This window comes from Ceratotherium simum, chromosome 20 (genome assembly GCF_057802395.1).
Source record: "Ceratotherium simum simum isolate JZ-2026a chromosome 20, ASM5780239v1, whole genome shotgun sequence".
NCBI classification, from domain to species: Eukaryota; Metazoa; Chordata; class Mammalia; order Perissodactyla; family Rhinocerotidae; genus Ceratotherium; species Ceratotherium simum.
Genome location: NC_141919.1, coordinates 35,750,410 through 35,768,405, shown reverse-complemented (window position 1 = coordinate 35,768,405; position 17,996 = coordinate 35,750,410). Strand labels below are relative to the sequence as shown.

Here is a 17,996-nt window from a genome sequence, read left to right as displayed (position 1 = left end):
TGTTGCCTTTCCTCCTAACCATGTTCATAACAGTCATCTTGATATCAGTAAATGGCACCAACATCCACCCAATTGTTGAGTCAAAAACTTTGTAGTCAGCCTTAATTCCCCTTTCTTTCAGCCTATCATCTCCATTCCCAAATCAAAGCCATCAGCAAGCACAGTTGGGTTTACCTGCAAAATACATCCCGAGCCACCTCTACTGCTACCACCCTAGTTTCAGCTATCATCAACACTAGCCATTCATGCTAGTGCTTCAATGCTACCTTCATGTCAGATTATGTCAGTCCCTGCTTAAAACTCACCTATCAATTTCCAATATGCTTATAATAAAATATCAAAATATATTATATTTTATATATATTTATGTGTGTGTATTCTTACAAAAGGAAGTATCCTCGATTCCTATTTATTGAGTGTTTTTGTCAGGAATACTGGTTAGATTTTGTTAAAGGCCCTTTTTGAGAGATGATTAGAGGATTTGTATTCTTTTGTCTATAAAAATGTTGAAATATAATAATGCATTTCCTAATATTGAACCACTCTTGCATTTCTAGGAGCAATCCCATTTGATCATGATTTATTCTTTTCTTAATAAGATGTTGGATTCTCTTAAATGAGACCCATCTTTAGTACTCTTTCTTCTATCTTTATCACGTTAGGGATCAGTATTGTAACAATTGTAATTCTTAAATGTAAAACCACCTTTGATGTATAAAATGTGTGTCTGTGTATGCATGTGTTTGTGTAGATTTATGTAGAAATAGATTCAGAGATATCCTAAGGTCAGCATCTTAATAAGCAAGAAATACCCATTCTTGATTCTTACCAAGTTCAGGAGCAAGGCAAGGATGCCCACTATCTCCACTAGTACTTAACATTGTATTTAGGGTGTTATTAACCAATGCAATTGGGCAACAAAAAGCAATTAGAGGCATACAAATTGACAAGGAAGTAACACTATCTCTATTTGTAACTAATATGATAGTAAGTCTTGAAATCCCAAGAAAACTAATTATCTAACTAAATAACTCAAACAGTAAAAAATTAATTAAAGTTAGAGTAGATAAAATTAATTAGCAAAAATCAATAGCCTTTTGTTCATAGCAGCATTATTCACAATAATCAAAAGGTGAAAAAAACACAAATGCCTATCAGGAGATGAATGGATAAACAAAATGTGGTATATCCATAAAATAGAATATTATTCAGCCATAAAAAGGAATGAAGTACTGATACAAGCTACAACATGGATGAACCTTGAAAACGTATGCTAAGAAAAAGAATCCAGACACAAAAGGCTATATATGTATGCTTCCATTTACATGAAATGTACACAGTAGGCAAATTTATAGAGACAGAAAGCAGATTTGTGGTTGCCAGAGGCTAGAGAAAGGGAGGAATGGGGAGTGACTGCTTAATGGGTATAGAGTTTTTGTCCAGAGTAATGAAAAAGTTCTGGAACTAGGTAGTGGTGATAGTTGTAAAAACGTTGTGAATGTACTTAATACTACTTAATTTTACACTTTTTAAAAATGGTTAAAATGGTAACTTTTGTGTGTATTTTATGACAATTTAAAAAATCAAAAGCCTTCATATATACAAATCAACACCAAAAAAGAAGATAATGGAGGAGAAGACCTCATTTCCAATTGCATCATAAAAAAGTAGAATACTTAGGAATAAATTTACCCCAAAATGTTCAAAATCTATAAGAAGAAAAGTTTTCAATACAGCTAAAGACACAAGAGAACACTTCAAACTTCAATAAGCCAACTCAATATCACGAAGACATTAATTCTTCCTAAGTAAATTTATAAATGTAATACAATCCCACTAAAAAACAAAAAACCAAAACAAGTTTTTTTCTGGAGCTAGGCAAGTTGTTTTAACTTTGAAAAGGATGAAAAATGAGGGACTAGCCCTACCATCTATCAAAACACATAAGAAAACCTCTAATTAAAAATCATGTTGCTTGTGTATGAATGGACAAAAAGACCCGTGGAACGGAACGGAAAATCCAGAAACACGCAAGCACCAAAAAAAAATTCAGTGATAAAAGTGGCAATTCAAAAGCTCCTTCACTATCCAGACATGAAGCTCACCACCACTTTCTACAATTTACCCACCTTCTCTAGCACCCCCAGGTCCTGTCCCTTCCCACTGCCCTAATGCTATTCAAATTCTAACAATCTCCAGAGCCCATTTCAGGGTCCACCTATTCCACGACACCTTTCACTATCATTCTCACTCACGCTGACCTTGACCTTCTCCGAACTCAATTATACCACTCAGGCACTTCATTCCTACACTGCTGCTTACTTATTTCATGTGTCTATATCTACTCTCTCTCAAATACAACACAGTGCTAGTTCCTAGAGGCCAGGAATTGTTTATTACAGTGCCTGTCTCAGTGCTGTATACCCTGTAAGTATTTGATAAATAGTGAATGAATTAAATAATTCTTTATAAAATGTTCCTTGGTGATTAGCACAGTATTTTGCCCACAATAGGCACTGAATAAATACCCAATGAATAAAAAGCTTTACAAATGTAAAGAAAATATAATCAAAAAAAGATATAATTTCCAAATATAATTTGAAACTTATCAACATGTCAGAATTCTGTTTTAAGTTAATTCTGATATTCCACAGGGACTTTCAGAGGTATTGCATTATTTACTGTGAATTATTCTTGAAGAACAAAGCTTGTTTGAATGTAAGGCTGGGAACAGCTATAAGAGCAAATTTTCTGTAAAAAAAAACAACATGTTCTTTACCCAAGGAGATTAAAGGCCAATATTTTTAAAACAAACATGAGGAACATCGCCTTCAAATGGGACAAAGGCATTCCTAGTACTGAAATAACCTGCTGTTTAGTGTGTTTAATTTCAAAAATAATATTCTCAAATTCTCTCCAAAATACATTATCTTGAAAAATTTGAAAAAAAGAAAACTTGAAAATACAGGATGTATATCTTTTACACAGATTTCTTTGGTATATTAAGAAATTATATAATTTCACTAGTTTTCCCTTATTCTCTGATAAATTCAAAGTCTACCTAAAATGAGGGAGAGAGGACAGCTTCTTCCCTTAGTGAATCATGCACTTACCTCCTGAAATATACGAGCTTTGAAGGACACACCTTACCGGCTCACAGCACTCCATGAAGTCTGAGACTTCGGGCCAGAAATTAGATACTTCCCAAGGGAGTAAAATTCTTTTTTATCACTTTTGCTTGCTGAGTTCTTATTCTTTATGTTAGCAAAAAGACAAGTTGCAAACTGGACATTCAATGACCCATAGACATCAAAGGACTTCATTTAAGATGTCTTATTTTTATGGTACATATCTTATCTTCTTATGCAATGGTAATATTTGAAAACATAATAAACATAAATTCTCTTGCTTTTACTATGATGTAAATGTTTCTCTTAAAAATAAAGCACACTTCGTAGAGAAATTAGAACCTTCATATATTGCTGGTGGAGATGTTAAAATGCTACAGAAGCTTTTGAAATCAGTTTTGCAGTTCCTCAAAAAGTTGAGTTACCATATGACCTAGCAATTCCATTATCTGGTCTTTATATATACTCAAACCCCATAATGACTATTCATTTAACTTAAAAACACTATCTTCATTTTGTAAATTTAGCATGTCAAAAATAACCTGTGCCACAGACAGCTAATTTTTGACAAAGGAGTTAAGAACATACAATGGAGAAAGGAAAGTCACTTCAATAAATGGTGTTGGGAAAACTGGACAGCCACATGCAAAAGAATGAAAGTAGACCATCTGCTATCGCCATTCACAAAAATTAACTCAAAATGGAAAAAAGACCTGAAGGTGAGACCTGAAACTATAAAACTCATAGAAGAAAATATAGGCAACACACTATTTGACACTAGTCATAAAGGAATCTTTTCGGATGCCATGCCTACTCGGACAAGGGAAACTAAAGAAAAAATAAACAAGTGGGACTTCATCAGATTAAAGAGCTTCTACAAGACAAATGAAACCAGGATCAAAATGAATAGACAACCCACCTGCTGGGAGAAAATATTGCAAAACATATATCTGACAAGAGGTTAATCTCCATAATATATAAAGAACTCACACAACTGAACAACAAAAAAACAAACAACCTGATCAAAAAATGGGCAGAGGAAATCAACAGACACTTCTCCAAAGAAGATATACAGATGGCCAATAGGCATATGAAAAGATGTTCAACATCACTAATCATCAGGGAAATGCAAATCAAAACAACACTAAGATATCACCTCACGCCCATTAGAATGGCTATAATCACCAAGACAAAAAACAACAAATGTTGGAGAGGATGTGGAGAAACGGGAACCCTCATACACAGCTGGTGGGAATGCAAACTGGTGCAGCCTCTATGGAAAATGGTATGGAGATTCCTCAAAGAATTAAAAATAGAAATACCCTACAATCCAGCTATCCCACTACTGGGAATCTAGCCAATGAACCTGAAATCAACAATCCAAAGAGGCTTATGCACCCCTATGTTCACTGCAGCATTATTCACTACAGCCAAGAAGTGGAAGCAACCCAAGTGTCCCTCAATGATGAATGGATCAAGAGGATGTGGCATATATATACAATGGAATACTACTCAGCCATAAAAAAAGACAAAATCATCCCATTTGCAACAACATGGATGGACCTGGAGGGTATTATGTTAAGTGAAATAAGCCAGAAAAAGAAAGACAAACACCATATGATCTCACTCATAGGTGGAATATAAACCAACACATGGACAGAGGAAACTATATTGTGGTTACCAGGGACAATGTGGGTGGGGGGTGGGCACAAGGGGTGAAGGGAGACATATATGGTGATTGACAAACAAAAATGTACAAACAGAATTTCACAGTTATAAACTATTAAGACATCAATAAAATATAAATAAATAAATAACATGCCAAAAATGGTATGTGCCTGTGTTTACTCTTCTATTTCTAAGACAATACAAATTATAAAATACCCTTTAGATATAAGCCAAGCCCTCAAAAGAACAGAGTTCTTATTATTAGACTAAATGTGTCAATAGAGGCAAGATGCTTGATTTGCTGAGTGTTAAAACGTATTACCTCAGACTGCTGGACAGTTAGCGTTACCTCTACATTCTGATCTGCCTCACGTCTCCCCTCCTTCTGAGCTTGCAGAGCCTGGCACCGGGCCCCAGGCTGGCTCCAGTCTCCTCTGGGACGCCTTCAAACTGTGACCACTTGCTTTCCTAAGTTCATAGCATCCTATTGGCAATTAATTACGTTCAGCCTTGTGATAAACCTTATATTATGTAATTTTTCACGTATTTATATGATGCCTTTCCAACTAAATTTGACACTTTTTGAGGAAAAAACTAAGTATTATACCTTTTTGTTAGTACCACAGCATGAAATACAGCGTCCTATATGTCAAGTCTATAACATGTATTTTTTTAATTAATATTAACTACATTACATTATATTATATATGTTATTATATTATATATTTTATAATTATATATTATATTATATATTTTATAATTATATATTATATTATATATTTTATAATTGTAAAAGTTGTCTTGATACTCTTACCTACAGTAGCAATTTTGCAATATAGTAAACTAAAAATTCAGTCTCTTGGAAAAAAAAGTCTGAGAGAAGAGAGAAGGGAACTACCATTTGTGGATGGCTGGCAGTGTGGCACTGTTTAGCTTTTTTGTACATTATCATGTTTAATTATTAGTTAATCAAGATGCACTTGGAAATGTGAGTTCAAGAAATATGAACTGAGTTGTCACTAGACCTATTTCAGATACTACTTTATACACAAAAACAGTACCTATTTCAAAAAGAAGCGGAGCTGTAGCATAATGCAAAAAGGACTGGAAGATAAGGATGATGATAATGTACTAAAACAGCACAGACACTCGCTTCATGATTTCTAAATGCCAAGTAAGGTGCTAAACATTTTACATCTGTTACCTCCATTCTAATCCTGTCCCTCGCACTTCCTGCTGCATAAACAAGCAGTATCAGTTCTCTGAACCTTAGCTTCTTCGTTTGTAAAATAGATAAGATGCCTAAATGACCTACCCCACCCGGCTGTTGTGGGACTCCAGATGGGGAGGATGCAAAGGTATGCAAAAGCGTTGAAAAGTCTATGGAGCACTATGCAAATTCAATTAATAGCATTACCGGTAAGAGAAACAATTTCTAAAGCGATTATTTGAAAAGTAGTCAGAGGACTTTCCAGTATTTCATTAGAGGTGCCCCCTCACACCAGCTCACAGTCCATCAAAACATGCTGTGCACGGGATTGTGTCTAACGCCCTGGGAATCATTTCTGGCCGACATGTATACCTACCACCTCCAACAACATACACAAGCTGCACTTTATCTCTGAATATTTTTGGAATTCAATTAAAAATAAAAAAAGTTTCAACATCTAATAACACTTTTATGACTAACCCAGATTTCTTGCCAAATGTACTGTTAATACCATGATATAAGAGGAATAAAATGCAATACAGTATGATGAACCTGAATGTCTTTGATTTTTGTTCTCCATTCTAAACTCATTTGATTTTACTAAAATGTCAAATAAACCTAAAGTGTTTACAATAAACATTACATCAAGGGTTAACCATACTTAACTGATAGTGAAAAATCTTTACTTCTGGAAAGGAAGTTCTTGTTCCAGTAATTTCATCTTTTTCAGATAGAAAAGAAATAAGAACATAAATACTAAGATTACAAAAGTGAAGTTAGTAAGTGGAACATAATGTGGCACTCAGCCCAGACACTTCAGTAGGCATAGATGCTTGAGATATATTTACATGATGGCTCCAAAGTATTTAAATTCAAGAATTACCCAACCATGCAGCTAGCACATTTTACCTAATGCTGAAAACATGCTGTGATGCTAAAATCAAGCTTCTTGTTCTACAAGTTTCATTTATCTAATAGCATTTCCACTAATTGTTTGAAAGCTTACACATTCAAAAGTCTTGCAAATAACTCTACTACATTTCTTCAGAAAAAAGCAATTCAAATCCAAAAACTGTTTTTTATTTAACTATCTGTCTTTTACCAACCACTTCTTTACAATATCCAAATATTAAACACAGGGCTTTATAGATAAGTCATTTCTTTTCCAGCAGATGGCCTCTATTAATGGCTGTGTTCATCTGATATCAAACATCCTCTACAACCCGCAATCCTATACTACAACTGCAGATCTTTCCCCCTTGCGTCTGTATCAATATAATTTTTGAAAATGCATTAAGTACTATAAAATAAAAATATTTTTATTTGCATTGCAGTTTTGGGGGGAAAAATGGAGATACAGAATTAATCATAACAAAATTTCCTAAAATAAATTTTATAGGTCCTATAAAAGGACATTATAATAGCAGTTTACCAAATATAAAACTCAAATGAATTGCTGCTGTGTATTGTGGGAGATCAAAATTGGCCACCCTGAAATATATCTCTTTACCTTGATTGTTTTCTCTGATGGACATTTGACCTCCCCCAAACTGCCTAAAGGAATTTAATGCTGGGTGTAGACAGACTGGCAGGGTCCTCGCTAAGCCCATTCTTAACAAAATTCTGTTTACCAAATATTTACATTTGTAAAGGTATCTCCCTCTATTTAGTGGGAAGAGGTGGGGATGGCCTTATCTGTGAAAACTCTTATCAGGGAAGAAGAAGACTTAAATGTACATACTCTTGATTACTATAATTCCTGTCTCTCTGGCCACATTCTCTATGGGTGGCCCTGCAAAGCACTGTCTGACAAACATTTACATTTCCCTCTTCATGTAAATTGTCTTCTTCCCCTTTGAAATCCCAAAACACCACCCACCCCCAACATCCTCCTTTGTCTTTAGCTGAAGATAGTATTTAAGATGAGAATCTCTGCTACTGTGTTGAGAAACTCAGTGTCCCTGGTTTCTCCCATGTATACATGTTATTAAACTTGGCATTATTTTCTCCTGCTAACCTGTCTTGTTAATTATTTGGCCAGCCATAAGAACCTTAAGGGAAAGGGCAGAGGGGAATTCTTCCTCTTCCCCTATAGTATTCAATCATATTTTATGAAAATTCAAGACTATATGCCAACATATAATATTAACATACTTTTAGGAATAATAAAAATGATACTTTCAACTTGCATACTCATGGATCAAAAGCTTCTCCTAAAACATTAGTATTTGTGATGACTGATTCCCTTACTTCAGAAAGTGAATTGCTCTGCCTTCGTGCAGATTTAGAATAAAAGAAGTGCGTTCAAAACACTAACAGAGGGCCGGCCCGGTGGCTTAGCGGTTAAGTGCACGCGCTCCGCTGCTGGTGGCCCGGGTTCGGATCCCGGGCGTGCACCGACGCACCGCTTCTCCGGCCGTGCTGAGGCCGCGTCCCACATACAGCAACTAGAAGGATGTGCAGCTATGACATACAACTATCTGCTGGGGCTTTGGGGGAAAAAAATAAATAAAAAAAAAAAAAAAGGAGCTATAGGGTCTTAGGTTGAAACCCCAAGAATGAACTTAATATTTAAAAAAAAAAAAAAAAAAAAAACAAAAACACTAACAGAAAATGAAGCTGGAAGACTCACACTACCTGATTTCAAGACTTACTAGAAAGCTACAGTAATCAAATCAGTGTAGTATTGAAAAAAGAATAGACATATAAATAAATGGAACAGATGAGAAAGTCCAGAAATAGACTTACTCAAATACAGTAAATTGATTTTTGACAAAGGTACAAAGGCGGTTCAATAGAGAAAGGACAGCCTTTTCAACAAATAGTACTGGAATAACCGGACATCTATATACAAAAAAAAAAAATGGACGTCAACCCATACCTCACACCTTTATAAAATTAATTCAAAATGGACCACAGATCTATATGTAAAACAAAAAACTATAAAACATCTAGAAGAAATAATAGGAGGAAATTCTGGTGACCTTGCAAAAAGTATAGACATGACACTAAAAGCACAATACATAAAACAAAAAATCGATAAACCAGACTTCAAAAAATTTAAAACATTTGCTCTGTACAAGTACTCTTAAGAGAATGGGAGAAAAATATTTGCAAATCACATATCTCACAAATGGCTTGTATCCAAAATATATAAACAACTCTCAAAATTCAGCAATAAGAAAACAAGCAACCCATTAAAAAGTGAGCAAAGATATGAACAAATAATTCACCAAGAAGATGTACAGAAGGCAAATAAGCTTACGAAAAAAATGCTCAATATTATTCATTAGGGAAAAATGTAAATTAAAACCACAGTGACATACCACTACACACCTATGAGAAGGGCTAAAAAGAAAAAGAAAAAATGATGAAATCACAAGCTGGCACAGATGCAGAGCAATCAGAACTCTTACACTGCTAGTGAGAATGCAAAATGGTACAGCCACTATGGAAAACAATTCAATAGTTTCTTATAAAGTTAAATATACACTTACCATATAACCCAGAAATCAGACTCCTAAGTATTTACCCAAGAGTAATGAAAACTTACGGTCACAATAAAATCTATCCATCAATGTCTAAAGCATCTTTAGTCATATTGTCAAAAAATAAAAACAACCCAAAGGCCCATCAGCAAGTATCTGGATAAACAAACAGTGGTACATCCGTACAATGGAATATGACTTAGCAGTAAAAAGTAATGAACTACTGATACACGCAACAGTGTGAAAAATTCCCAAACATATTTTGCTAAATGAAAAAAGCCAGAATCAAAAGGCTGTATGATTCCATTTATACAACATTCTGGAAAGGGCAAAACGGTCGGGATGGATAACAACCCTGTAGTTTCCATATATGGTCAGTTGTTTTTTCACAAAAGAACCAAGGCTACTCAGTGAGAAAAGTAACATCTTGAACAAATGATGTGGGAACAATAAATGTAGAGGGAAAAATGAACCTCGGGGGGCCAGCCGGGTGGCGTGGTCGTTAGGTTCGAGTGCTCGGCTTCGGTGGCCCGGGGTTCACCGGTTTGGATCCTGGGCGCAGACAGACCCACTGCTGGTCAAGCCATGCTGAGGCGGTGTCCCACACAGAGCAACTAGAAGGATGTACAACTATGACACACTACTATCTACTGGGACTTTGAGGAGAAAAAAGGGAAAAAAGGAGGAAGATTGGCAACAGATGTCAGCTCAGGGGCAATCTTCTTCTTCAAAAAAAAAAAGAACTTCAGCCTCCACCTAACATTACTCACAAAAATTAATTTGAGATGGATCACAGACCTAGACATAAAAGCTAAAACTACAAAACTTCTAGAAGAAATGATAGGAAATCATCTTCACAACCCTGGGGTATAGAAAGATTGCTTAGCACATAAAAATCAGTACTGAAAAGAGAAAAAAAGTTGGATTTCATCAAAATTCTAAAACTTGCAATCATCAAAAGAAACATTAAAAAATAAAAAGGCAAGGGGGCCGGCCCAGTGGCGCAGGCGGTTAGGTGCGCGCGCTCCGCTGCGGCGGCCCAGGGTTCACCGGTTCGGATCCCGGGTGCACACCGACGCACTGCTTGTCGGGCCATACTGTGGCGGCGTCCCATATAAAGTGGAGGAGGATGGGCATGGATGTTAGCTCAGAGCCACTATTCCTCAGCAAAAAAAGAGGAGGATTGGCAGATATTAGCTCAGGGCCAATCTTCCTCGCAAATAAATAAATAATAAAAAGGCAAGTGAGATATTGGAAGAAAATATCTATGATACATATGTATGACAAAGGATTTGTATCCAGAATATATAAGGAACTCTTACAAATCAGTAAGAAAAACACAAACAACCCAAATTTTTTGATTGGCAAACACTTGAAGAGACACTTCACAAAAGAAAAAATATGAATGGCCAATAAGAATATGAAAAGTGCTCAACATCGTTAATCACCAAGAAAATGTGAGATAAAACAACAATGAAATACCATTTTAAAACAACTAGAATGGCTAAAATTTAACAGACTGACAATATCAAATGTTGCAGAGGATGCAGAACAATGGAAACTCACACATTTTTTGTGGAAATATAAAATGATACAACCGTTTTGGGAAAAACTTTGATAGTTTTTTATAAAGATACACCTATCCTATGACCTAGAAATTGCACTCTTAACCAAGAGAAATGAAAAGATATGTCAACAAAACACTTGTACAATAATGTTTGTATCAATTTTATTTAGAATAACCGAAAACTAGAAACAATCCAAATATCCATCAACTCACAATCTATCAAATTGTGGTGTAATTATAAAATGGAATACTAATTGACCATAAAAAAGAATGAACTACTGATACACACAACAGCATGGATGAATATCAAAAAAAATATGTTGAGTGAAATAAGCCAACCACCAAAGACTACATACTGAATGATTACACTGATAGGAAATTCAAGAACAAGTGAAAGTAATCTATGATGATAGGCATCAGAACAATGGTTGCCTATGGGGAGTAGAAACTGACTAGAAGAGGGCACAAGAGAACTTTCTGGGATAATGAAAATGTTTTAAGTCTTAAGTGGGGTGATGGTTACATGGGTCTTTACATTGAACAAAACTTCAAATTGTACACTGAAGATTCACTGTATGTCAAACGTTACCTCTAAGAAAAATAAAATAAATTGTTTAGATATTTTACTTCAGTAGCAGAAAATGCAGAACATATCACACGGCATCCTGCATACAGTGAACAAATGGCTACTTTTAGAGAGTGTATTAATTCATTCAAATTCATAGAGAAAGGCATAAGTTCATATAGGGCCCTTATGTTTCAGAAAACAGAATGATCTTACTTTAACCAATCTGAAACTCTTTATTGGCAAACAAAAAAATATTTTTTTTATTAGACTTAAATATAAGCATGAATGGACCAAATAAAGAGATTAATTCCTTAATCAAATGGGAAGAATATACAATCCTCTGGTTCCTAAGTATCTTATCTTGAGAACAAGTGACCTATTATTAAATTCAATATAAAAATATATACAGTATTCCATGGTTTATAATAACATCATTATGTTATTTCTGATTGGGCAGAGATGACAGTTAACAATATAAATTATGTTGACAATAATTTGTATAGGAAAAAATGTGGTTATGTTAACTACTCGTAACTTCTGTTCTCAATCTAATTCAACAGAAGACATAATACATCTCACAGTTAATTATTTTGCTACAGGATCTACAATTATAACTCTAGTTCTTATACAATATTAGGAGGTATGACAAATTTCAACTCCAAATGAATTAAAATGATGGTTCACATAGGAACCCCCACAAACTGAATAAACTGGATAAAAGAATATCTACACTAAAATTGACAATATTTTACCAAATCTCTCAACCTTCTACCTTAAAAATAAATAAATACAATTTTAGCATTTAAGTGATCAATGCATTCTGGGATGTTTTAACCAAAAACCCATCTACTTCCAAACTTAAGTGAAAAACAATCCTTAATATACACACACACATATCCATTTGTGTCCACATCCATGCGTGTGTGTGTGATCACGATCACATGTATGTGTGCCTAACAAGTTCTATGTGGTTCTCAAGAAGTTTTAAACTGATTTGGCATTGGTACTGAAACGAAACATTTGAAACAGCAGAAGACTGAGCATCCCATTTTTTAAAGCTCTTTGTAGAAGCAGCATACCTGTGCCCTCTTCTGCACCTCCAGGAGGAGTTCCGAATACTGTAGCTCCAGTTCCTTCTTTTGTTTGTGCCAGCAGCTCTCCTGAGCTTTGATCTGCTCTGCCACTTTGTTAAAGGTGTCTTCCTGAGTCTGCTGAAGCTCTCTCATCGTATCAGACTTGTTCTTACAGATATACTCTAGATGATTTATCTAAATGGGGAAATGCAATAGAGAATGAAATATGCTCACAAACCATTTCTTTGTATCACCTCCCCCAAAAATCATCCAAAGTTCTCTACTATATTTTATTCTCTAACATCATATAAGAAAATTTTTAAGTTAAAATGAAAACCAAAGAAATTAAGAAACGAATTAGTAGGGCAAATTATCGTATTTTAGCAGAAAATGGTGTCATTTGTACGCTTAAATGACAAATCTTTTATTTTTCTCTTTCTAATACAGTTACTCATTCTATAATCAATTTTACAGAGAAAATTAAGAAGAATATTCTTACTTCTAGAACCGAAGCTCAAGCTATTCAGATATCTCAGTGGGAAAGGAAATATTTAAATGAGATTTATAAAACTACAAATATTTTACATATAATAAGGCAGAATGTTCCAACCGTTTTTTATCTCACATTCAAGATACACTGGGAACACTGGAAAGAAAATCCTCATCATCCAACATGTATGACAATTAATGATGTTTTGAAACTATGAGAAACTATTAAAACATAATACCATCTCAGAGGGTTAAAACATGTACTCATTTTAATTATCAATAATTTTCAAACCAATGGGTTTGAATACATATATTCACAATCATGAACTGCATCTGCACTTCTCACAATTTATTCCCTCATTTCCTCAATCCTACTTCTCAGTGTCTATGGGTGTGTTTGCCAATCACACCAAGGTAAAATACTCTCACCCTAAATTGGGCCAAAATGCTGTTTCACTACTTAAACAGATTAAAAAAAACACTTAGGGAACAATTTTTCCTTTTGCGTCCCTTAAGAGCAAATGTCATTGCAACTAAGATCTGGAAAGTAGACCACATAAATATAGTTCTGAGCAGTTCAATAGACCCAGGATAAGAATCAATATCTTTAATGGTGGCATATGTTGGTCTGCTAAGCCATTTTAATTTTCTATAACCAAAAGGTTTTTAAATTTTTTTTTAAAGACTGAATTCCTAGGCTTGTGAATGATCAAGTAACCATAAAAGTTTACTGTTTTCTCCTACAATATATACTTCTTACATCCTAAATCACTGAATGGGTTTTGTAATACACAGTTTGTTATATTTCAAGAAACAAGTCATAAACTTAATTTAAAATTTTTAAGTGCTTTTAAAGTAACACCTCATTATTTCCTAAGCAAAGAATTTTAAGATCATGTTTTTGAATAACTGTATCTTGTTTCTATTTTATGCTAACATAAAGAGTTGGTTTATTAATGTAAATGACTAAGTTCTTTGAATCACTTCATCAGTAAGATTAATTTATTTTCTTTTAATTAGGTCCCTGTGGCTAATACTGGCTAGTAGTATTAGCATGTCCTGCACAGAGAGTGGAGCTCAGAGACTTCATACAGACTTCAGTCACATTTACATGCCCACAGCAATGGCATCAAACTGAGTTGTAGACAAGCCATAATTAATGGTATTGAATTATTAACATCCAAATTCTTTTTGAAATAAGATGAATGTCAGCCCCTTTTAATGATACTGTGATGTGGACAAATGTCACTGAATTTAATAGAGGTATCTGGTGCCTGAGGACAGCTACCTTCTCATTAGCCCTGTTGAGGTCTGCGATCAGGGCATCAACATTCTCCTGCAAGACTGCACAAAGCTCAGACCAAGAGAATTTATCCAACATGCCTTCTGGTTGTTTCATGAGCACACAGCCTGCTATCAACTGCTGATACAAGGTATGAAGGAAGGTTAGCTTTTCCTGTGAGGACAAAAAGAGAAATTAATTCCAGTATATAAACATGGTAATAAGTAAAACACATAAGACACATGGTGAAGAATTTATTTCAAAAATCCAGAAAGGAATTAAAATACTCAAGTCTAGGAATATTGTCACTTCAGTGACTTTTTTTTTATACATTCAAAACTAAGCACCAGATAGAAACTGGGAATTGCTTATACTTGGTATTCAAAACCAAAATCTGAAGTCTAGAAGCCAGAAGACCACAGTTCTGACGCCAGCTCTGCTGCTGCCGAGGATGTCACCTGAGTAAGTGCCTGTTCAGGCCTCAGCTTCCTCAGCTGTAACATCAGGTACCTGGACTAATTGTTTCTAAGCCCTTCTAACTGGAAATCAGTATGGTAATTCTATAATTTCTTATTTACATTTGCCAAAACAGATGTTATTTAAATCAAAAAACCAATATAGAGAGAAGAGTGTTACTCAACTCTGTAGAAGAAAAAGTTATACCAATATCTGTACTTTACATGTACACAATTACTCAGCTTTCTCCCTCCCTCCAGAGATTCCAGTTTACTTACCACTTATAGGAAATCTATCCCAAGCCCCTTAGGCCAAGCAGACAGTGATATGAAAGATATGGAAGACAGGCTCATTTGTTTTCCCCACTTATAAGTTCATATAGGATTTGGCACACTGGGCATTTGTAGGTGGTTAAATATTACAAAGTAACAGGCAAAAAGACAAAGAAAATGGACATAGCTGCCCAAGACATACTTTCAAAACTGTCCAATTAGAAATATGCAAAAAAAAGTCCTTTAAAATTACATATATTGCCATTGCAGTAACTAAACTATCCATTGTTTAATGACCTAGAAACACTATGCTGCAGAATTCAGTAAAAAACTGATCCCATCTTGAACACACAGGGAGAGTTTACCTACTAAAATGCCAAATGGGTCTCTTTATAAGGTGTTTCATCGATAAAATCCCAAAGAATGGAACTTAAGACAAGGTAATGGTGTACCTGCAAAATGAACACTTTATGTAGATAAAATAAGTTCCCTCAAGACTTTTTTAATAGATCAACAGGAAAAGAAAACTTTTAAGAGGAAAAACATGGAAATTCTAATCTTCCAGATAAGAAAAACTGAATATAGCATATGTAAAGGTTTTGTAATTAGAAATTGTGGGGGTGGGAGCCGGCCCATTTAACTACACAAGCGTTTAAGTGCGCGCTCCACTGCGGTGGCCCAGGGTTCGCCGGTTCGGATCCCGGGCACACACCGACGCACTGCTTGTCAAGCCATGCTGTGGCGGCGTCCCACATAAAGTAGAGGAAGATGGGCATGAATGTTAGCTCAGGGCCAGTCTTCCTCAGCAAAAAAAGAGGAGGATTGGCATCAGATGTTAGCTCAGGGCTGATCTTCCTCACAAAAAAAAAAAGAAAGAAAGAAATTGTGGGGAAAGTTTTCCTATATATATCAAAATGTGTATCTTTAGTTCTCCTTATATGCCACCTCACTTTCTTCCAAAATAACAATTTACAAACCAAGAAAATTTGCATGTGTAGTTAAAACCACAAACTTGAGTTAGCATACGAGAAGAATCTTCATAAATATGCTATGCCTTTTTCTTTTTTAAGCAATTAAAGATGTCTTTTGCATGTTCAACTGGGTTGAGATGTTTAAAAATCTTAGTAAATATAACTAACCAAATGTAATATGCAGGCACTAAAATCTTCCCCCTCCACATTTTGCCAAGTGATCGAGTTCATCCTCAAGGATAACTCATTGTGTCGCCATTATGTCCTTTTTGCTTGGGCTGTGATAAACCATGCATGATAATCATCCATTTGGCGTGAAAAGAGAATCTCAAGATCCAAAATCAATTCACACATGTTGAATCCAACCACAATGCTGTAGACATGCTGACTTTACAATATAGTCAGGCTTCTAGTTTCCTTTACTTTAATCATTATCTGATGTGTAGAACAATTCCAGCCCCTTCATGTGGACACAATTTAAATCCCAGACTGTAAGAAGAGTGGAAAGAATGTTTCCTTTTTACTCTCTTGGCATTCATGTTCATATCTGTTGGAGTAATGAACTCAATATGCAGGACAACTCAGATAAACCAGTTCCACACTAGCTAGACTAGCTCTAGATCCCATGGGTAAAAGAAAATATAAGATAATAATTCCATTCACATAGGCTCATACAGAATATGAAAGTTTTGTCATAATATTTTAAGAAGCCATTAATAAATAAAAATGGATAGGCAACTCTCTAGGGCATCCAAAAAAGTTTTAATTTTGTGGGACTTGTATTTTTCTAAATTTTGATTAATACCCTATTAACTATAAAGAGTAAGGAGCCTGTCTATTAAAGTAGATATCATTCCTGTTTTGCAAATAAGGAAACTAAGATGCGGAGAGACTAAGCTGAGTGGCTTGTCCATATTCACACAGTTTGTAAATAGAAGTACCACTATCCAAGACCAGTTCTTTCCATCACAAAAAACATATTCTTTCTACCATGCCAAGCTACTAAACTACTGAAATAAAAAATAATTTTGTCATTGGCAAACAGGCAAACCTTGACAGAACTGTTAGGAGCATAGCTGCTTGAGATATGATGTTCTAAATAGTCAAAGAAAATTAGTTGTACAAGCGATAGAGGGGTTAAGTTACATCTCTTACAAAATAGGATGACACAAGAGTAATGGAGTGACTGATTTTGCAGCTGGCATGAATATTTCAAAATAGTCAGCTCAGAACAATTTTTTAAATTAAATCACATAAGAGTGAAAATACCCATTTGATGTATGCAAATTTATAAAACCGAGATTAGTGAAAGGCCTTTGCCGACAGTCATCTTGTCTCAGGTAATACCTCGGTGTCCTTATGGAAAGCCTGGGAAAGCTTCTGCAGTTCACTTTCAGATTGGGCTGCTCGTGCCTTTTCTTTCTCCCAACAGTGCAGCACATTTTGTAGTTCTACTTTTAAAGTGCTTATTAGAGCCTCTCTGTCGGCACATTTAGTGCGTAAATGACTTAACTCTTTATTGACTTCAGCCAGTTTATCCTGAAGGTCCTGTCGGAGACACCAAATAAAAGGTTGCATGAAGGTCGGCTGATAAAGGAGTGGGGGGTCCAAATATAAATACACAATGAAGACTTCCAAAGCTTTAACAAAGGAAACACAAAGGCAAGCATTTGACTATAATGCTAAACATTAAGGTATTTTATTGAATGTATTTTCTAAGTATAATATTTTAGCTCAAAAATTAGAAAATTTGTTGTTTTAACACTTAAACATAAAACGTTACTAACATAGCTTGTTTCAGAAAGCTCTTTGAAAAGGAGTCTT

The 17,996-nt window shown here is 35.0% G+C and overlaps 1 protein-coding gene across 3 annotated transcripts in view; it reads right to left on the bottom strand.

Moving 5' to 3' along the window:
• The window catches only part of CCDC171 (coiled-coil domain containing 171), a 305,088-nt gene that overhangs the window by 176,289 nt on the left and 110,803 nt on the right, over window positions 1-17,996 (bottom strand). For all 3 annotated transcript variants that reach the window (XM_014792400.2, XM_087444624.1, XM_087444625.1), the window contains 3 exons: window positions 17,520-17,720; window positions 14,480-14,647; window positions 12,709-12,897 (listed from right to left, as the gene is read on the bottom strand). In XM_014792400.2, coding sequence (XP_014647886.1) covers window positions 12,709-12,897; window positions 14,480-14,647; window positions 17,520-17,720 — 558 coding nt within the window. The remainder of the gene's footprint in view (window positions 1-12,708; window positions 12,898-14,479; window positions 14,648-17,519; window positions 17,721-17,996) is intronic.